This window comes from Podarcis cretensis (assembly GCF_951804945.1).
Source record: "Podarcis cretensis genome assembly, chromosome: 18".
Taxonomy (NCBI): Eukaryota; Metazoa; Chordata; class Lepidosauria; order Squamata; family Lacertidae; genus Podarcis; species Podarcis cretensis.
In genome coordinates, this window is record NC_137188.1 from 10358685 (window position 1) to 10380784 (window position 22100).

The window sequence follows — 22100 nt, forward strand, 5'->3', positions numbered from 1 at the left end:
AACTACACTCTCTCACACACACAAAAAACCAAACTATGGTTTTCCCAGTAGTGATGTATGGAAGTGAGAGCTGGGCCATAAAGAAGGCTGATCGGCGAAGAATGGATGCTTTTGAATTCTGGTGCTGGAGGAGACTCTTGAGAGTCCCATGGACTGCAAGAAGATCAAACCTCTCCATTCGGAAGGAAATCAGCCCTGAGTGCTCACTGGAAGGACAGATCCTGAAGCTGAGGCTCCAAGACTTTGGCCACCTCAGGAGAAGAGAAGACTCCCTGGAAAAGACCCTGATGTTGGGAAAGATGGAGGGCACAAGGAGAAGGGGACGACAGAGGACGAGATGGTGGGACAGTGTTCTCGAAGCTACCAACATGAGTTTGACCAAACTGCGGGAGGCCGCGTTTGGGTTTCCGAATATTTTGAAGTCAAACGGACTTCCGAGGTACCACTGTATAAATGACTATCGGTCTTTGCAGAGCCAATATCCCTGGATCAAGTCCACTGGTTTCGCCCAATTAAACAAATTGTTCTCCCTGGGCTCCGAATGAACGTTCAATTGCGCCTCGCTGCGTTATCGCTTTCCTTGCCGGGTTGTGCAAAATGCAACTTTGAATAAGTGTTTATATATATATGCCAGGCTTGCTGGGCGACAGGGTTCGAGTTGATGGGACCGAGGGGGCTGCATTCCCCCCCACCCTGGCAAAGGTTGGGGAAACCGCTGATCTAAATGCCAAAACTCCCACCGTCTCCTCACCGACTTGCTTCTTCTTTTCCTTGGTCTTGAGGCGGACGATCTGCAGGTAGCTGGTGTTCGTGATGTCGGCCATGACGCTGGCGATCCTGCTCCAGACTCTCAGGAGCGCCCCGCACAGCATATGGTAATGACGCAGACGCGTCCCCTGATGGCATTCTTTCCCTTCCTGAACCACCTTGCAGTTCCGGTTCCTGGAGGGTTGTTTTTTTTAAGGCGGGGAGGAGGAAGAGAAGAGGGTCAGTCATCCACATGGGAAATTGGGGAGCGGCAAAGAGTGTCGGATTACGGCCTGGGAGAGAAGAACACGCAGCGGAATTTGCCTGCAATCGTAATAAAGCAGCGTTTCCGAGCACGATTCAAAGTGCTGGTGCGGACCTTTAAAGCCCTAAAAGCCCTGTGTCCCTGAAGGAGTGTCTCCACCCCCTTCGTCCATCCTGGACACTGAGGACCAGCTCTGAGGGTCTTCTGGTGGTTCCCTCCCTGTGAGAAGTGAGGTTACAGGGAACCAGGCAGAGGGCCTTCTCGGTGGTGGCGCCCTCCCAACAGATGTCAAGGAGATAAAGAACTGCACAACTTTTAGAAGACATCTGAAGGCAGCCCTGTACAGGGAAGTTTTCAATGTTTGATGTTTGATTTTATATAGGGTGGTACCTTGGGTTAAGTACTTAATTCATTCCAGAGGTCCGTTCTTAACCTGAAACTGTTCTTAACCTGCAGCACCACTTTAGTTAATGGGGCCTCCCACTGCTGCCGCGCTGCCGGAGCACGATTTCTGTTCTCATCCTGAAGCAAAGTTCTTAACCTGAAGCACTATTTCTGGGTTAGCAGAGTCTGTAACCTGAAGCGTATGTAACCCGAAGCGTATGTAACTTGAGGTACCACTGTATGCTGTAAGCATATATTGGCTGCGGAAACTCAGCCTGATGGGCAACATATTAATAATAAAATTATCATTATTATTATTTGATCACTTACAGTTTCTGGAGATCAGAGACTTTATTTACGAAACAACGATTTATGGGATGAGTAAAGATGAAAGAGACAAAAGTTCTTGTCTCATGATCAATAGGACTCTGCACCTGATGTCTAGATGATATTATTATTATTATTATTATTATTATTATTATTGGATTGTTCGCAAGGCGCCTCAGCTATAACCATGGTTTGTTTAGCATGATTAGGTGTGAACCAGGCCAAGAAGGAGCTGGCAGCAAAACCACGCTCCGGACTCGCTAGAATCATAGACTTGGGAGGGACGCCGGCTCGAACCCCCTACGATGCAGAATTAACAGCTAAGCAAGTGGGGCAGGCAGGTGGAGGCTTTGCCGAGGTTTGTGAGGCTGTTCCCCATTTGATCCGAAGGGCAGGCCTCCCTCGCAAGGGACTTACCACACGGCGTGGTTGCAGTGCTCCAACGAAAAAGCATAGCTGCTCTCCCAGTGCTCTTTGGCTTCTTCCGGCAACACCTGAGGGAAAAGCAAAGTGAGGGAGACCGTGAATCACAGAGCCATGGGCATGGGAGGCACCTCAAAGTTCATTTAGTCCAGCCCAGACCGCAGCTAGAGAAGCCCTGGCAAGTGGAAGTCCAAATTCTGTTCAAAAAAGCTGCTATGAAAAAGAGGCCGCCACCTTTCCAAGGTCAGCTGTTCCACTGTTGAACAGCTCTCGTTCTCAGAAAGTTCTTCCTAATGTTTCAGCTCGTTCTGGAAGTCCGTTCCAAAACCAAGGCGCTCTTTCTCATAGAAAGTAATGCAAAATGGATTAATCCGTTCCAGACTTTTGAAAACAACCCCTAAAACAGCAGTTGAACATGGATTTTACTCTCTAACGCAAGCTTCCTCAACCTCGGCCCTCCAGATGTTTTTGGCCTACAACTCCCATGATCCCTAGCTAGCAGGACCAGTGGTCAAGGATGATGGGAAATGTAAGCTCAAAACATCTGGAGCACTGAGGTTGAGGAAGCTTGATCTTAACGAGACCATCGATCCATAAAATGAAAGCAATAAACAGTGTACTGCAGTCACACAATCAATCAGTAGCTGAACACACAGTCACAAGAACAAAACAAAAAAGACACAAAAATGCAAAACAAATAGCGAAAACAGATAGACCTCAGTGTAACACTCAAAACGGAAGTGTGGCACTCAAATCAGAAGCGTAACACTCAAAAACGGAGCGCGTTCGGCTTCCAAAAAAAGTTCGCAAACCAGAACACTTACTTCCAAGTTTGCAGTGTTTGGGTTCCAGGTTGTTTGAGTACCAAGGCGTTTGAGAACCAAGATACCGCTGTATTTGAAAATGGCTATTCTATCTCCTCTCGGTCTCCTCTTTTCCAGGATAAACACACCCAGCTCCTTCAACTGTTCCTCATCAGGCTTGGCTTCCAGATCACACCCTCCAGCTTCTCGATATCCTTCTAAAATTGTGGTGCCCAAAACTGGACACAGTATTCCAGGTGCGGTCTGACCAAGGCAGAATAGAGTGGGACAATCCCTTCCCTGGGACACTAAACGTCTGTTGATGCAGCCTAGAATAAGGTTAAGATAAAGGGACCCCTGACCATTAGGTCCAGTCATGGCCGACTCTGGGGTTGTGGTGCTCATCTCGCTTTATTGGCCAAGGGAGCTGGCGTACAGCTTCCGGGTCATGTGGCCAGCATAGCTAAGCCGCTTCTGGCGAACCAGAGCAGCGCACGGAAACGCCGTTTACCTTCCCGCCGGAGCGGTACCTATTTATCTACTTGCACTCTGATGTGCTTTCGAACTGCTAGGTTGACAGGAGCAGGGACCGAGCAACGGGAGCTCAAGGGGATTCGAACCATCGACCTTCTGATCGGCAAGTCCTAGGCTCTGTGGTTTAACCCAAAGCGCCACCCGCGTCCCTTGCAGCCTAGAATAGAATTGGCTATTTTTTTGCTGACTCAAATTCAGCTTGCGGTGTGCTAAGACCACTGGGTCCTTTCCCCCCACATCCTGCTATCGAGCCAGATGTTTTCCCCACCCAGAGGAGCACCCGGCAGTGACTTCCGGCCAGACTCACCCGTCGGTACTTCTTGAGGAGACTCTCCAAGGTCTCCGGCTGGCTGTTCTTGCGGATATTCGGCTTGTAGAGGGTGAAGTATCTTCCTTTGCTCTGCTCAGCCAGGACGCAGGTGTACTGCTGGCCTCTGATCTGCAAAAGGCAGCCGGGAAAGTTTGGGGAGGGGAGTCAACGTTTGGACAGGAAGCACGGCTTCTTATACAGACACGCCCCGTATTTTGGCCCGATCCGAAGTCTCTCTCTAGGACACACATACGCCCATAATGAAGAAATCACTGCTGGGAGTGAGCGCCCGACTCGCTCCGCTTTCCTCCTCCCTCCTCAGTCCCTATTTCCTTTCGTATCGTGGCTATCAGGTCGGAAGTCTCTGGGCTTACACTCTGTGTGTGTGTGTTTAATTAAATTTTCTGTTTGGCATTTTAGAATACTCATTGAAACAACCTTAAAACATCAACGACTTCCCTTCTCTTTCCACGGTTTATTTTGAATGCCATAAATCCCTGCATATTTTACATAAAATAAATCATTCAGAATTCTATTATTACATCCATCAAAACTTATTTACCCTGTTGAATTTATCTTAATGCTGCCAGCGTTTTCAAGTGTACACAATTCACCCCCCATAAATTCAATAAACGTTTTCCAATCTTATCTAAACGTATGTTCTTCTTGTTCTCTTATTCTATATGTTAGGTCCACAAGCTGTGCATATTCCATCAGTTTTAAGTTGCCATTCTTCTTTGGTTGGGACCTCGCTCATTTTCCCTTTCGGGACTAACAAAACAAGGGCTGCAGTAGTGGCATACATTAAAAGCTTCCCTAACCAGGGCTGCCTTCAGATGTCTTCTAAAAGTCTGCTAGTTGTTGTTCTCTTTGACATCTGGTGGGAGGGAGTTCCACAGGGCAGGTGCCACTACTGAAAAGGCCCTCTGCCTGGTTCCCTGTAGGGCTTTCAAGGTCAGCACTGACACTTTGAATTGTGCTCGGAAACATTCTGGGAGCCAATGGAGGTCTTTCAGGACCGATGTTATGTGGTCTCGGCAGCTGCTTCCAGTCCCCAGTCTAGCTGCCGCATTCTGGATTAGTTGGGGAGCCAGTGTGGTGTAGTGGTTAAGAGCAGTAGTCTCCTAATCTGGGGAACTGGGTTCGCGTCTCCGCTCCTCCACCTGCAGCTGCTGGGTGACCTTGGGACAGTCACACTTCTCTGAAGTCTCTCAGCCCCACTCACCTCACAGAGTGTTTGCTGTGGGGGAGGAAGGGAAAGGAGAATGTTAGCCGCTTTGAGACTCCTTAAAGGGAGTGAAAGGCGGGATATCAAATCCAAACTCTTCTTCTTCTTCTTCTTGTAGTTTCTGAGTCACCTTCAAAGGCATCCCCACGGAGAGCGCATTGCAGTAGTCCAAGTGGAAGATAACCAGAGCATGCACCACTCTGGCCAGACAGTCCGCGGATAGGGAGGGTCTCATCCTGCGTCCCAGATGGAGCTGCCCTGGACACAGAACTGACCTGCGCCTCCATGGACAGCTGTTAGTCCAAAATGACCCCCAGGCTGCGCACCTGGTCCTTCAGGGGCACAGTCACCCCATTCAGGACCAGGGAGTGGAGGACCTAGTGCAATCCTCCTCTAGCCTCTCTGCCTGCCTCCTGGCCCTCCTCTCTCCATACTGAAGGAGCGTCTCCACCCCCATCGTTCTGCCCAGACACGGAGGTCCAGCACTGAGGGCCTTCTGGCGGTTCCCTCCCTGCGAGAAGCCAATTTACAAGGAACCAGGCAGAGGGCCTTCTCGGTGGTGGCGCCCGCCCTGTGGAACGCCCTCCCATCAGATGTCAAAGTGATAAACATCTACCTGACATTCAGAAGACATCTGAAGGCAGCCCTGTTTAGGGAAGTTTTTAATATGTGACATTTTAGTGTATCTTTCATCTTTGTTGGAAGCTGCCCAGAGTGGGCGGGGGTACAAATAATAAATTATTATTATTATTATTATTATTATTATTATTATTATTATTATTATTATTATTATTTATTATTATACCGCATCCCTCATTCGCCTTGCTTGGCATCCGGAAAGGGATCTCCTGACTGGAAATGTTTCCGCAGACTCTGGAAAAGCCTCTCTCTCGCCTGAACAGAGGTGTAAGTGAGAGAGGGTGCCGAGAAGCTAGCCTGCTGCGTGGAGGGGAGACTGGAAATGCTCCTGTTACATCTCCACCCTCCTCGCCCTTTTTTTCTAATAATAATTTTTATTGAATGATTTTATGTTACAAAAAACAATACAGCCATACTACCACTAAATATAATTAAGAAATAAAAATTACATACATCGATATTAAGTTTGTTATTTACCGTCTTATTTCCTCCCAAACACTGCATACAACACACATATGTGCAGACACCCACACACAAAATGATAATAATGAAAGTAAATATTTTTTCCCCTTTTATCTTCCAAAAACTTTTCTTCAACTTTGACTTCCTGTCAGGTCCCTTTGCATATATTTTATCTTACATTTGAATGTACACAAAACAATAAACCTTTCTATGTAATTTTTCTAATACATTCTGAAAACATAATAAATCCTTAATTGTTATCCACCTCCTTTTAGTCCCGAAAATGGGATGGTTATAGAAGATATGTTCAAAAATACAGTAATAGTTTTGACTCCGTGCTAGCATTCGAGTGATAAAGGAACTAAAAAGATAAATGAACCCTCCTCGCCGTTAAGCAACCTCACCTTATAAGACAGGTAGAAGCCATCCTGAGGACCCGTGAGTTGCAGGGATTTCTCGTAGGCCTCTTCCCACTTCAGGCCTCTGTCGACGCTGATCTAACGAGGGGAGGAAATTAAGAATTACAAGGGCACAAGGAGGGAGGGGTCTTGCAGCTGGTGTAGGAGGCAGGACTCCTTCGCTCGAGCTCCAGGCTCAGTTAAGTGGCTCAAAGGTAGCTCCGGTCCTGATTTACAGTGGTGCCTCGCAAGACGAAATTAATCCGTTCCGCGAGTCTCTTCGTCTAGCGGTTTTTTCGTCTTGCAAAGCAAGCCCATTGACGGCTTAGCAGATTAGCGCTATTAGCGGCTTTTAGCGGCTTATCGGCTTTATCGGATAAGCAGATAAGCGGCTTAGCAGCTTAGAAAAAGGGGGGGGGAAAGGGAAAAAAACCTGCAGGAACTCGCAAGACATTTTCGTCTTGCGAAGCAAGCCCATAGGAAATTCGTTTTGCGAAGCGCCTCCAAAACGGAAAACCTTTTCGTCTAGCGGGTTTTCCGTCTTGCGAGGCATTCGTCTTGCGGGGCACCACTGTATTAGAATTGCAGCACTGGAAAGGGACCGTGGGGGGTCACCTAGCTCAACCCCTTGCAACGCAGGTTTCTTTTGCTCGATGTGGGGCTCGAACCCGCAACCCTGAGATCAAAGAGTCTCCTGCTCTGCCGACGCAGCCGTATCTGTTCTGTGAGAAGGCAGGATGTGAAGCCTCCGGGAAATAAATAAGCTGTGTTCATTGGGCCTTACTCTCCTGTGCAGATCCTGCTTTGGCTAATGCAGAGTTAACCCCAACTCACTCGGTGTGCTTTCCTGCTGCCACTGAGGCAGGCGAGACTTTTTGCAGAACCCCTTCCCTGTACAGAGAGAACCGAGCGTGAGCCTGCCTTGCTGGGTGGTTGTGACGATAAAATGGGAGAGGCGGGTGGCGGGGAGAAGAGGCAGTTTGGAAGATATACGATATACAATATCTTTATTGTCATTGTCCCATGCAGAACAATGAAATTGAAAAACTACATAAAACTACATAAAAACTACAAAAAACTACATAAAACTACATAAAAACTACATAAAACTACTACAAAACTACATAAAACATTCAAAACCTCCTCAAAACTCTAAAACCCCATTTTAAAATACGCTATACTACAGAGACCCCTTATGCTGCGTTTAGAACCAGAATTGCATTTGCGTAGAAACTGTTTCTCAGGTGGCTAGTCCTGGCCTTTATAACCCTATACCTTCTTCCAGAAGGCAGAAGCTGAAAAAGATCATTTCCGGGGTGCGCACTATCTTGCGCTATCTCTGCAGCTTTCTTCTGGCACCTGATAGCATAGATTTGATCCAAGGTGGGAAGAGTGCCCCCAATTATTCTCTCTGCAGTCTTTACAACCCTGGACAGCATTGTTTTTCCCCCTGGCCGTGCAGCTCTCAAACCACACACACAGACCATAAGTTAATACACTCTCCACAGTGCAATGGTAAAATGCCATCAACAGGTCCTTTGAGAGATTGTTTTTCCAGAGGATTTACAAAGATGGAAATTTTCTCTCCCGCATTCTTACCTTGTAGAAGACCACCTGCCCGTCCTGGGGGTGCCCTGGGGTCAGGAAAACCTCCTTACTCTCTTCGTAGATCTCGTCGATGCCGGGGGCCAGGTCTGGCAGGGAGAGAAAGAGGGGAAGGTTTAGAAAGGCCTGCGATGGACAGAATCCGCTCCCCTGCCATGTCACGCCACGGGGAGAGTTTACCGTCTAACGCTGCCCGCCGCCCCTGCCAGCAGCTGGAAATGGCTGTGTAGAAACTGAGAAAGACGCCCCTCCCTCACCCCTTGCACAAAGCACACTGCCCCTCTCATCATTACAGGCACAATCTACACATATTTTTAAAGAAACGCTGTAAAAATGCTTTTTCTTAAAAATGGTTTTGAAAAATATATTGGGTTTGCCATTAGCTCGCAAGCGCCATCTAGTGCCAGGTTTGTATAATGCACTTAAAATGTTCTATTTGCAGCTGTATATCCACAATTCCTCCTCCTCACTCGACTGGTTTCCTTATAACACTCAACATTTCTCCATACTATTATGTGTAACATATTATATATGTTGCAAGCCGCCCAGAGTAGCTGGGGAAACACGTTATTATTATTATTATTATTATTAAGTCAACAAAAGACAAGGGTAGATGGCTGTACCTGACCTCAGGGCTTAGGCTGGGTGGGAGAAGGCTGTGGAAATTTAATCCACAGCAGCAAGAGGTTGCTGCGTACTGCTAATTCTTACAAGCTTTCGGGAAAGAGACAGGACCGCAGTTGGGCCTCTGGTGTTGTTTGTAAAGGACCCCTGGGGTTGTGGCGCTCATCTCGCTTTCAGGCCGAGGGAGCCGGCCTTTGTCCGCAGACAGCTTTCCAGGTCCTGTGGCCGGCAGGACTAAACCGCTTATGGCGCAACGGGACACTGTGACGGAAACCAGAGCGCACGGAAACGCCATTTACCTTCCCGCCGCAGTGGTACCTATTGATCTACTTGCAATAGCGTGCTTTTGAACTGCAAGGTTGGCAGGAGCTGGGACAGAGCAACGGGAGCTCACTACGTCGCGGGGATTCGAACCGCCGACCTTCTGATCGGCAAGCCCAAGAGGCTCAGTGGTTTAGACCACAGCGCCAACTGCGTCCCTTTTACCAAGATACAGTGATACCTTGGGTTTAGAACTTAATTCGTTCCGGAGGTCCGTTCTTAACCTGAAACTATTCTTAACACTTTAGCTAATGGGGCCTTCTGCTGCCGCTGTGCGATTTCTGTTCTCATCCTGAAGCAAAGTTCTTAACCTGAGGTACTAATAAAAAAAATAATATCCTTTATTAGGCATATCAAACTACACATTATCAAACAGAACCTGAGGTACTATTTCTTGGTTAGAGGAGTCTGTAACCTGAAGCGTCTGTAACCTGAAGTGTCTGTAACCCGAGGTACCACTGTACAGGACATTCACCCAGTCCAGTAGAGCTTAATTGACGGAGGTAAAGGCTAAACTGGGAGCAGAGATCTGGGACCTCAGAAATCCTGTTATGGAGCATAGGGTTTTATTGGGGGGGGGGGGTGACCTCAATTGGAGGGTGCTTACCCAGAATTCCCATGTCATATTTGCCGTCCTTCTTGTCCCTCTCGATTAGGTAGTCGAAAGTGTCGCTGAAGTACTGGAAAAGGAGGTTCTGCTTGTGGACTTCCAAACCCAGGATGCGGTTCAGGAACTTGCTAATGGAGCAATCTGTGGAAATAATAATAATAATAATAATAATAATAATAATAATAATAATTTTTTTTATTTATACCCCGCCCTCCCCAGCCAAGACAGGGCTCAGGACGGCTAACAACCAATAATAAAAACAAGTTGATTAAAATACAATTTAAAAGATTAAGATACAACATTAAAACAATTAGGGAGCAATCTCTTCATAGGAGGAGAAAGGAAGAAGAAAGAGGGGGAGGGAATCAAACTGATTCTAAGCCAAAGGCCAGGTGGAACAACTGTCTTACAGGCCCTGCGGAAAGAAATCAGATCCCACAGGGTCCTGGTCTCATGAGACAGAGTGTTCCACCAGGCTGGAGCCATCACTGAGAAGGCCCTGGCTCTGGTTGAGGCTAATCTAACTTCCTTAGGGCCCGGGACCACTAGGGTGTTGCTATATATGGACCTTAAGGTCCTCCGTAGGGCATACCGGGAGAGGCAGTCCTATAGGTACGAGGGTCCTAGGCTGTGAAGGGCTTTAAAAGTCAAAAGCGGCACCTTAAATCTGACCCTGTACTCCACCGGGAACCAGTGCAGCTGGAAAAGCACTGGGTGAATATGCTCCCATGGCAGAGACCCCGTGAGGAGCCTCGCTGCAGCATTCTGCACCCGCTGGAGTTTCTGGGACAGCTTCAAGGGCAGCCCCGCGTAGAGCCAATTACAGTAGTCTAGCCTGGAGGTGACTGACGCATGGATCACTGTGGCCAGGTTGGGGCGGGAAAGGTAAGGGAAACGAAAAGCCGTCTTTCTCTCTCACACACATACACACAGCCCTTCGGAGAACTGGCTTGGTGGACCTGCTTTGCAAAAAGCAGGCATGAAGCAGGGAGGTCTGGGGGCTGAGGCCACGGAAAACACACTTCCGTACTGGGGTTCAATATACTTTCAGATGCAAGCACAAAGGGAAGACGACAGGACAAAAGGCTTCGTGTGTGGCGACAATAAACCGCACGGGAAGGTTGTTTTTCTGGAGAAGAAGCGGATCTGAGACAGTGTGCTGCGACGCCTCAAAAGGAAACCTAGTTTGTGAATGTAGGGGGCTTCGCGCATTCGCTCTGTCTTTCAGAGTAACCTCTGCTTGACCACAGCGCCACCTGGTGTTGCAATTTCATAATGCATCTAAAATGCTGTTTGTTTGTTTTTTCTATCGTAGCTGAGTCCCTAAGAGTCGGAAGGGACCCCAAGGGTCATCTAGTCTAACCCCCCACAAACGCAGCAACCACAGCTGAGAAATCCCTCGCAGCCAGAAGCCTACCTTTTTCCACCGCCACGTAGCCATACCGCATCTCTTTGCAGCCGATCCCGACCGAGAGGAGACTGAGCTTCATTTCTGGCGGGGAGTAGAGAGCAGCGTTAACCCTCTTATTGGCTTGCAAGCAGAAGGAAATAAATCTGAAGTCCCAAATGCCCCAAATGCAGACCACTTGCTCGACTGCACTTTCAAAAAACCCACTGGTTCCAAGTCACAAAAATGAAAAAGCCCAGTATCTTTTAAACACCTTGCAAAACCATATCGAAAAATCAGAACTCCTATTAGAATAAACAAGATCCATTTCAAATACTGAAATACTAAAGAAGATGGATAACAATGTGTAATAGAAAAAGTAGTATGAAATTAGGTTAAAGGTGTGTTAAAGAAAGTAATAGAAGTGGAAAGAAATTGCAATTGAGTAGATTGGAAGTCTAACACAAAGGTGGGGTGGGGGGGTGGATGGTGATAGGAAAAGGAATTACAGTGGTGCCCCGCAAGACGAACGCCTCGCAAGACGAAAAACCCGCTAGACGAAAGGGTTTTCCGTTTTTCGAGGCGCTTCGCAAGACGAATTTCCCTATGGGCTTGCTTCGCAAGATGAAAACGTCTTGTGAGTCTTGCGAGTTTTTTCCCTTTCCCCCCCTTCTTCTAAGCCGCTAATAGCCGCTAATAGCGCTAATCCGCTAATCGGGATGCTTCGCAAGACGAAAAAACCGCTAGACGAAGAGACTCGCGGAACGGATTATTTTCGTCTTGCGAGGCACCACTGTATCTGTGGGGTTGAGTGTAGGTATGTTTGAACACTCTTAAGGATTGTATGAAATGTATGTTTGTATGCTTGTATATATGTGTATTAATGCTAAATTATTTTAACAAGAAAAGCAAAAAAAAGAAAAAAAAGAAAAAGCCCAGTGCTGGCGGTTGCGGCGACCCTTCCCAGTAGGTCTTGCCCCAGTGAGGCAAGTCCCCGCCTTCCCACTGCTCTCAAAAACTCCTCCTGCTGGGTCCTCCCCCAGCAACCTGAGGCTCCGTCGTCTTGTCTCTCTCTGCTCTGTCCTCTTCACTCCTCTGCATGTTCTGGGAGACCAGAGAGGAGCTTGAGACACCCAGGACTCTTCACCCGTCTGACTCCTCTCTGCCTCTTGGGTCTCCCCCCTCTCCTGCCTTTGCTTCTGCCTCCGATTCTGGACTGCTCTCTGCCACCAATTCTCCCCACTCACTAAGCACTGTCACCTCTTCCGCTTCTGACACCTCCTTGTGGGACGTAATCCACAGCGAGCAGTCAAGTACAGCATTCCTTGCAATGCTAGAGAAGACATGCGAAGGAATGTTTGGTCCAGCCAGTTGCAACATCTTTGTTCCTCCTGGCTGGAGCATCCTTCCTTTTGCATGTGATAGAAGGTGGGCGTGGCCTCACCTGTCCAGGTAACAAAAGGACGAGTCACACAGCACACCTCTCTCGTTCCTCTTTCCCATCTTCCTTTCGTCCCGTGAACTGCAGTGTGCTAGCCTGCAGTCACAAGGTAAATCTCCCTTATGGGGTAAACCTGTTGGTATATGTTTGAAACTGCCTGCCTTCAGGGATCACACTGTGCTCTGCCTGATCGTGAGTCAACTTCTTTTATTGACTTTGAGTAAGATTGTGGCGTGCTCGCTTCGGCACTGGCAGTTCGAAAGCACGTCAAAGTGCAAGTAGATAAATAGGTCCCGCTCCGGTGGGAAAGTAAACAGCGTTTCCGTGCGCTGCTCTGGTTCGCCAGAAGTCTGGTTCGGCTTAGTCCTGCTGGCCACATGACCCGGAAGCTGGACGCCGGCTCCCTCGGCCAATAAAGTGAGATGAGCGCCGCAACCTCAGAGTCGGCCACGACAGGACCTAATGGTCAGGGGTCCCTTTACCTAAGATTGTGGCGTCTTTATTATTTCAAGAGGGATTCAAGGAACTTACCAGGAACTTACAATTCAATCTAAGACAGACTGAATTGTGTATTATAGTGAGAGGCTCACACGAGCCTGCAGCCAGCTGTCTGCTGTGCGTGTAAAAAGGGGAATGTAAACTCTGCTAAGCAAAGGAACTTGCTAGCGCAAGTTAGGAAGGATATTAATAAACAATATATTACCTTCTGGCAAATAGAAGGGGGGAAATGGAGGCAGTGAGAGATTTTACTTTCTTGTGCTCAATGATCACTGCAGATGGTGACAGCAGCCACGAAATTAAAAGACCCCTGTTTCTTGGGAGAAAAGCAATGACAAACCTGGACAGCATCTTAAAAAGTAGAGACGTCACCTTGCCAACAAAGGTCCGTATAGTTAAAGCTTTTCCCAGTAGTGATGTATGGAAGTGAGAGCTGGACCATAAAGAAGGCTGATCACCGAAGAATTGATGCTTTTGAATTCTGGTGCTGGAGGAGACTCTTGAGAGTCCCATGGACTGCAAGAAGATCAAACCTCTCCATTCTGAAGGAAATCAGCCCTGAGTGCTCACTGGAAGGACAGATCCTGAAGCTTAGGCTCCAAGACTTTGGCCACCTCAAGAGAAGAGAAGACTCCCTGGAAAAGACCCTGATGCTGGGAAAGATGGAGGGCGCAAGGAGAAGGGGACGGCAGAGGACGAGATGGTGGGACAGTGTTCTCAAAGCTACGAACATGAGTTTGACCAAACTGCGGGAGGCAGTGGAAGACAGGAGGACCTGGCGTGCTCTGGTCCAGGGGGTCACGAAGAGGCGGAAACGACTAAACGACTCAACAACAACAACAATCCTCTCCTGCCACCCTGAACATTCCCACATTCCTCCTGCCGATCTTCTCCCTCTGATCACTCATGATCGTCCCACCGCCAATCCCCGGGCTCTGAGCCTTCTTCCCTGGTGGGGTCCCCCAGCTGATTCCTCCCAGCATTCCTTTGTGTCTAGCCGGTCCACAACAGCTCCTCTGTCCCAGGAGGAAGGGGTTTTGAAGTGGCAGAACATCCCTACTTGCGGCTCACTCCCTTAACCGCACCAGCTGAACCGTTTCCCTTTATGCCCAACCTGCATTCTTGTCTCCAGCTTCCTTACCGTGGAAGAAAGCCGCGTCTTCCCTCGGGTACCCCTTGGGCACGGGGACTTTGTTCTCCGTCTGGTTGTTGATGGTGTGAAGGACCTTGACGAGGGCTCGGGACCCGTACTGGGGAGGGGAAGGAGGGCGAAAAGGATCAGGTCCTGCGCAGGCGTTGGGGTACAAACCCACCCCCCCTTTGCCCCATCAAAATAAAGAAATTAAACGCTTTGCAGCCCAGCAAATCAAGATTCTACCGCAAGGAAAACTGTAATTCCATTGTGCGCTATTTGATCATTCATATGTAGTATTGCTCTATTTAGTACAGCCTTGGTTCTCGAACACCTTGGAACTCAAACCACTTGGAACCCAAACATGGCAAACCCGGAAGTGTTCCGGTTTGCAAACTTTTTTTTGGAAGCCGAACATGCTCCGTTTTGAGTGTTATGCTTCCGATTTGAGTGTTACGCTGAGGTCTGTCTATTTTTGCTATTTATTTTGCGTTTTTTGCTTTTGCAGCTCCTTTTTGTTTTGTTTTTGTGACTGCGTGGAACCCAGTTCAGCTACTGATCGATTGATTGCGTGACTGCAGTCCATTGTTTATTGCTTTCATGTTATGGATCAACGGTCTCGTTTGATAGTAAAATTCATGTCAAATTGCTGTTTTAGGGGTTGTTTTTAAAAGTCTGAAACGGATTAATCCGTTTTGCATCACTTTCTATGGGAAAGCGTGCCTTGGTTTTGGAACGCTTTGGTTTTGGAACGGACTTCTGGAACGGATTAAGTTTGAGAACCAAGGTACCACTGTATTCATTTTAGTCAGCCGGTAAAAGCTGCTTCCTGGGGCGAGGCTGCTGTCGCCTGCTGATAACTTCTAGGAGGTGGGTTATTTACTATTTCATTTGTTTTTTTAAATTTGAAAAACAAACAAACTGCAAAGCGGTTTAGGAAAAGATAAAACAATGAAATGTAGAAAAACTGCACAGCCGTGCTTTAAAACACACACGAGCTAAAATGCTAAAACAGATTAAAGTCGGCTCAACTTTCGGGGCATCTGGGTTAGGTTAAACGCACGTTCCCTCTGTAATGGTGTCATGTAAAATTCCTCCTTTAGTCTTTAAAGGGAGCCTCTGCCAACATGGTGACTTCCAAAAAAGCACAGAATCGTAAAGTTGGGCGGGACCTCCTGCGGTCATCTAGCCCAACCCTCTGCAGTGCAGCTGACGGCAGCCATTGGCAAAAACATCTGGGAGAGCTTCCGGGTTGGTGAAGGCTGCTTTATGGTGGCACAAGAGATTCTCTTGGACCAGCGCCCCTGCCCCCAATTTTTTACTTCTTTCTCAACTTGCCCCTCACCTTATTCTCAAAGTTGTACTTGCTGAGATCTCTCGATTCGGTCGCTCTCCTGTCTCCATGAGTTAAGGCACCCTATTGAGAAGGGAAGAGAGAGAGAAAAGGAAAGGAAATACGTTGAATATGTTGCAGTAGCCTGGCGGTCCCACCTTCTCGTACATACCTGGAGTGCTGCTGCTGCCAACCGCTGCCAGGTATGCCCACCAGGGTCCCCTCAAACCCTGGATCCGGCCCTTTACGTTTTCTCTGTTAACTTTCACGAATGTCTTATCCCCCAACACACACACACACACACACACACACACACACCCAGCAGTGCAGAAAAGGGAAGAGACCAGGGCAACATGGCTGTGAGGTTGCTTCAGTGAATTTGTCACTGAGACAGGACCTGAACTGGGGTACCTCCCAAAGTGGGTCATTCTCTTAGCCACAAGGGCCGTGTTCCCTTCCGAGGGCCGCATTACAGCCAGAGACAAAAGAGGGCGGGGAAGGAAATGTAAATTTCACCATTGCCTTTCCCATCCAAGGAAAGAAGAGGCTCACATTCCAGCTCGGCAGAAACGCTTACAGCTGGAAAGAGCTGTGCCCTGGAGAGATTTCCAAGGGCAGGAGAGGGGCCTGCCCCCCCCCACACTATGTACCGTATTTTTCGCTCTATAAGACGCACCAGACCACAAGACGCACCTAGTTTTTGGAGGAGGAAAACAAGAAAAAAAAATATTCTGAATCTCAGAAGCCAGAACAGCAAGAGGGATCGCTGTGCAGTGAAAGCAGCAATCCCTCTTGCTGTTCTGGCTTCTGGGATAGCTGCGCAGCCTGCATTCGCTCCATAAGACGCACACACATTTCCCCTTACTTTTTAGGAGGGGAAAAGTGAGTCTTACAGAGCAAAAAATATGGTAGGTCTTTCCTGGTTCAAAGACATGGGGCCAGAGGGGGTGGACAGACCCAGGAACCCTTCCGTGGAAGGGGCAAACCAAGACTTACAACAAAATAAAAAAATTCCTTCCAGTAGCACCTTAAAGACCAACTAAGTTAGTTCTTGGTATGAGCTTTCGTGTGCATGCACACTTCTTCAGATACACTGAAACAGAAGTCACCAGGAAAGAGAAGCTGCTGAATTGCAACTTATCACCAAACTTAAAACCATGGAGAGACCTGGTCTGAACAAAGACATTGGATTCTTATCTCATTATACATGACAAAGCCATTTTTCACCTTCTCACCCCTTGCTTTTTCCTGTAAGACCTATTGCAGTCGTTAAGAGTCGCCAACAGGCTCATCACAGCTATCTGCCAATCACCCAATCCCACCACCCTTCTGAGTAATACCCCTCCCCACCTTCTCACTATATAGAAGGGTCTGGTGACTTCTGTTTCAGTGTATCTGAAGAAGTGTGCATGCACACGAAAGCTCATACCAAGAACTAACTTAGTTGGTCTTTAAGGTGCTACTGGAAGGAATTTTTTTATTTTGTTTTAACTATGGCAGACCAACACGGCTACCTATCTGTAACCAAGACTTACAAGGCTCTCCAGGCGTTTGGCCACAATGGAAGCGAACCGTCTCTCGCCGGCCAGTTCGGAGATGAGGAAGATGTATTCCGGAGCAGAAACCTGGTTGGAGCGGTGCGTCCGACCTGGAAGGAAAGCCCAAACAGGGAAGATTAGCTCTCAAAGCCCCCTACAGAGAGGGGTGGGGCAGCCAGCCATGTAACACCCGGACCGACCCAACTGGACGCAGCCGGAGAAGGCAGAGCCTGTGGTGCAAAACATACAGTGAGCTTTCTGGCCAAGCGGGGAATCTGAGCTCTATCCACTAGAGTGGTACCTTGGTTCTCAAAATCCGTTCCGAGAGCCCGTCCGACCCCCGACACCATTCAGAAACCAAGGCGCGGCTTCCGATTGGCTGCCCTCAATCAGAAGCCGCAGGAGACGTTCGGCTTCCAAAAAACGTCCGCAAACCGGAACGCTTTGAGGTGTTCGGGAGCTGATTTGTTTGGGAGCCAAGCCGTTCGAGAACCAAGGTACCACTGTATTTCCCATGTAATCAAGTGATTTTTGAAGGAAGCATTTCTTTTTCTTCTGAACACAGGGCACCTTTGTTCCATTGTTAGAGGATTAAGAGATGAGCTTTTTACCAAGATCCTATCTGCCCATGTTGGTGAGGGGCAGGTGGGGCTCGCCCACCTAGGAAGGGAGCCCAACTAGGAGAAGGAAAGCTCTGATCCTAAACCTCCGCTGCACTGTGGGATATCTACAAGAGAAGGCTCAGGAGTAAACCCTTCACAAATCTGGAGCAGAGTTCCTAAGGCAGGTGGATGGCATCTTGTCCAACTGAGTCCAGCAACTCCAGCTACCAGATAAAGGTAAAGGGACCCCTGACCATTAGGTCCAGTCGTGGCCGACTTCTGGGGTTGCGGCGCTCATCTCGCTTTATTGGCCGAGGGAGCCGGCGTACAGCTTCCGGGTCACGTGGCCAGCAGGACCAAGCCGCTTCTGGCGAACCAGAGCAGCCAACGGAAATGCCGCTTACCTTCCCGCCGGAGTGGTACCTATTTATCTACTTGCACTTTGACGTGCTTTCGAACTGCTAGGTTGGCAGGAGCAGGGACCGAGCAACGGGAGCTCACCCCGTCATTGCGGGGATTCGAACCGCCGACTTTCTGATCGGCAAGTCCTAGTTAAGCAATGGCAAATGAGGGCTGGAGGGACACGGCAATGGCGAGTTACTCACTGTCCTGCTTATTATTACTGCTCAGCAGCCCCTGATCCAGAGATGCTGAGCAGGGACTGCCAGCCATTAAGGTAAAGGTAAATGGACCCCTGACCATTAGGTCCAGTCATGGCCGACTCTGGGGTTGCGGCGCTCATCTCGCTTTACTGGCCGAGGGAGCCGGCGTCCAGCTTCCGGGTCATGTGTCCAGCAGGACTAAGCCGCTTCTGGCGAACCAGAGCAGCGCACGGAAACGCCGTTTACCTTCCCGCGGGAGCTGTACCTATTTATCTACTAGCACTTTGATGTGCTTTCGAACTGCTAGGTTGGCAGGAGCAGGGACTGAGCAACGGGAGCTCACCCCGTCATTGCGGGGATTCGAACCACCGACCTTCTGATCGGCAAGCCCTAGGCTTTGTGGTTTGACCCACAGTGCCACCTGCTGCCAAGCTGGTGCCAAACATTTTGCTCTGCTTTCCTTTGGACCCCATCAGCGAGGTTGAGAGCAGGGTCTTGCACCCTAGGGAGCTCACTTTGCCACTGCACAAAACCACCACCAGCGGTTGTTTCAGATTGGAGAAGCATTGAAACGAGAGACGAGCTTTCTCGGGCATCTGTGCCGTGCTTTGTGCTCACCAAACTGCTGGATGGCTCGATCAGCGCTCCAAGGCAGCTCTAACGTCATATGGACACGCCTCTTCTGATTCTTTACCCGTCTGTCTGCTTGGAGAGAAATCCCTGAGCTGGAGGCCTCGGATATTATTGCTACGAGCTGGGGGACAAAGAGAGGGAGAGACCGGTGAGATGTGAGTATAAGTACAGTGGTACCTCGGGTTAAGTACTTAATTCGTTCCAGAGGTCCGTTCTTAACCTGAAGCACCACTTTAGCTAATGAGGCCGCCTGCTGCCGCCACGCCGCCAGAGCACAATTTCTGTTCTCATCCTGAAGCAAAGTTCTTAACCCGAGGTACTATTTCTGGGTTAGCGGAATCTGTAACCTAAAGCATATGTAACCTGAAGCGTATGTGACCTGAAGCATATGTAACCGGAGGTACCACTGTACAAGCTAGGGGGAAAAAAGATAAAGGGACCCCTGACCATTAGGTCCAGTCATGGCCGACTCTGGGGTTGCGGCGCTCATCTCACTTTCAGGCCGAGGGAGCCGACATTTGTCCACAGTCAGCTTTCCAGGTTATGTGGCCAGCAGGACTAAACCGCTTCTGGCACAACGGGACACCGTGACGGAAACCAGAGTGCACGGAAACGCCGTTTACCTTCCCGCCGCAGCGGTACCTATTTATCTACTTGCACTGGCGTGCTCTCGAACTGCTAGGTTGGCAGGAGCTGGGACAGAGCAACGGGAGCTCACCCCGTCATTGCGGGGATTCGAACCGCCGACCTTCCGATCGGCAAGCCCAAGAGACTCAGGGGTTTACACCACAGCGCCACCCGTGTCTTCCCATAGAACTGTAGAGCTTGCTGGGCCCTGATCTAGTAAAACCCCTGGCAATGCTGGAATATGCAGCTGCCCCACAAGGGGATCGAACCTGCGACCTTGGTATTATCAGAACCACACACTCCAACCAAGCTGACTGCCATCTCGCCAGCTGAGGCTCTGTGCTTCCCTCACCAAGTCCTCGCTTTCTGAGCAAGCCCAAGTGGAGTTGGAGAGGCGAGGGCTGGCTTCCAGACAAGAGTCCAAGCCCCCCAAAATGTGTGATGCCTCTGGTGTATTTTTTGGGGTGGTTGCTCACAGCAAGGGCAAGTTGTCTTCATTGGGTTCCCTCCTAGAGGGGGAGCACTGCAGCCTCAGCCCTCTGGGCTCATCTCTCCACTGCCCTCGCCCCCCCCTCCCCGTCCCGGCACCCTGCTTTCCCCCTCCAAGCCCTGCCTGGCGCTCACTTTGTCTCCATTCATGAAGCGCTCCTTCTCCTTGAGGTTCACGTGGTCGATGGAAAGGCATTGCTCGGCTCGCGACTCGAAGACGACGGAGCCGTCCGGCCGCCGCACCAGGCGCCCTTTGCGGCCGGTCATCTGTGTGAGCGAGTGGACAGAAAAGAAAAGGCTGTTATACCTGGGAGGCCATTATTATTATTAATTATTATTATTATTATTATTGAATTTATATATCGCCCTATACCCGGGGGTCTCAGGGCAGTGCACAAAATCAAGATATAAAACCACAAAATACACAATCAAGACAATAACCCAATAGCCCCCCCCAAAAAAAACATTTTAAAAGGGCACACGATGTAAATCGGATCAGATCAACCAAAGGCCTGGTTAAAAAGGAACGTTTTTGCCTGGCGCCTAAAAGTGTATAATGAAGGCGCCAGGCGAACCTCCCTAGGGAGAGTGTTCCACAGATGGGGAGCCACTGCAGGGAAGGCCCCGTTCTTGTGTTGCCACCCTCTGGAGCTCTCGAGGAGGAGGCACGCGAAGGAGGGCCTCGGAAGATGATCTCAGGGTCCGGGTGGGTTCATATGGGAAGAGGCGGTCCTTGAGGTATTGCGGTCCTGAGCCATTTAAGGCTTTATAGGCCAAAATCAGCACTTTGAATTGGGCCGGAAACTCATCGGCAGCCAGTGCAGTTGGACCAGGATCGGCACAATATGCTTAAACCGTCTTGTCTGAATTCTGAGCGCTGGATTCTGCACCGGCTGAAGTTTCTGAACCGTCTCCAGAGGCAGCCCCATGTAGAACACACTGCAGTAATCTAACCTTGAGGTTACCAGAGCCTGGACAACAGGACATCCCAGTCCAGAAAGGGACATAGTTGGGCCACCAGTTGAAGCTGATGGAAGGCGCTCTGGGCCACTGAGGCCACCTGAGTCTCGAGCGACAGCAAAGGATCCAGGAGGAATCCCAAGCTGCAAACCTGCTCCTTCAGAGGAAGTGTGACCCCACCAAGAGCAAGCCATCTGGTCTAAGGAACCCCCCACTAACAGAGCCTCAGTCTAATCTGGATTGAGCTTCAGTCTGTTGACTCTCATCTAGCCCATTACCGAGGCAAGACACCGGCCCAACATCATTATCATTATTATCGCCGTCGTGGGCCTGCTGCCACCCACCTCTGCCACGTGCTCCGGGCCCCCAAAGTGATCGATCAGTTCGTCCAAGGTGTTGAGAGGTAGTTCTTTGCCCAGTGCCTCCGCCTTGGCCAGGAGGTCCTGTTTCATCTTCTCGACGTTCTCCAGCATGACGGTGCCGTACAGCTCTTTCTGGGAGTTCTGCAAAGAGGCATTGCCTGCGCAGAGAGAGAAGAAGTTTGTTTCTGCCTCTCTCCTAATGCTAGAACTCGTGGGGATGCCCAAGGATGAGAAACCGTTGGGAGTACAGTGGCGCCCCGCAAGACGAACACCTCAGAAGACAAAAAACTCGCTAGACGAAGGAGTTTTTCGTTTTCTTAGCCGCTTCGCAAGACGCATCTCCCTATGGGCTTGCTTCGCAAAATGAAGCAAGGGGCGGTGGGGAGAAGATTGCTTCTCCCCGTTGCCAGCCCCGCAATCTCCGGGGACAGAGGGAAAGGCGCACGCGCCTTCCCCTCTCTCCCCGGACCTCTTTTGAACCAAGGGGCGGCAATGGGGAGAAGCGATTCTCCCCGCTGCCCCTTCCCTTGCTTTAAAACAGGTCCGGGGACAGGTCCGCCGCGCGCCTTCCCCTCTGTCCCCGGAGATTGTGGGGCAGGCAACGGGGAGAAGCAATCTTCTCCCCGCCACCCCTTGCTTTAAACAGGTCCAGGGACAGAGGGGAAGGCGCGCGCCTTCCCCTCTGTCCCCGGACGGTCTCCATAGGAACGCATTGATTGATTTTCAATGCATTCCTATGGGAAACCGTGCTTCGCAAGACGAAAAACTCGCAAGAAGAAAAAACTTGCGGAACGAATTAATTTCGTCTTGCGAGGG

At 49.5% G+C, this 22100-nt stretch overlaps 1 protein-coding gene across 3 annotated transcripts in view; it reads right to left on the reverse strand.

Annotated features, from left to right (window-relative positions):
- Positions 1-22100, reverse strand: part of SBNO2 (strawberry notch homolog 2) — a 113808-nt gene that overhangs the window by 3819 nt on the left and 87889 nt on the right. For all 3 annotated transcript variants that reach the window (XM_079960441.1, XM_079960440.1, XM_079960442.1), the window contains 13 exons: positions 21267-21442; positions 20098-20229; positions 18832-18967; positions 17007-17119; positions 15484-15555; positions 14148-14256; positions 11098-11172; positions 9678-9821; positions 8120-8214; positions 6527-6619; positions 3791-3922; positions 2141-2217; positions 752-942 (listed from right to left, as the gene is read on the reverse strand). In XM_079960441.1, the coding sequence (XP_079816567.1) occupies positions 752-942; positions 2141-2217; positions 3791-3922; positions 6527-6619; positions 8120-8214; positions 9678-9821; positions 11098-11172; positions 14148-14256; positions 15484-15555; positions 17007-17119; positions 18832-18967; positions 20098-20229; positions 21267-21442 (1545 nt within the window). The remainder of the gene's footprint in view (positions 1-751; positions 943-2140; positions 2218-3790; positions 3923-6526; positions 6620-8119; positions 8215-9677; positions 9822-11097; positions 11173-14147; positions 14257-15483; positions 15556-17006; positions 17120-18831; positions 18968-20097; positions 20230-21266; positions 21443-22100) is intronic.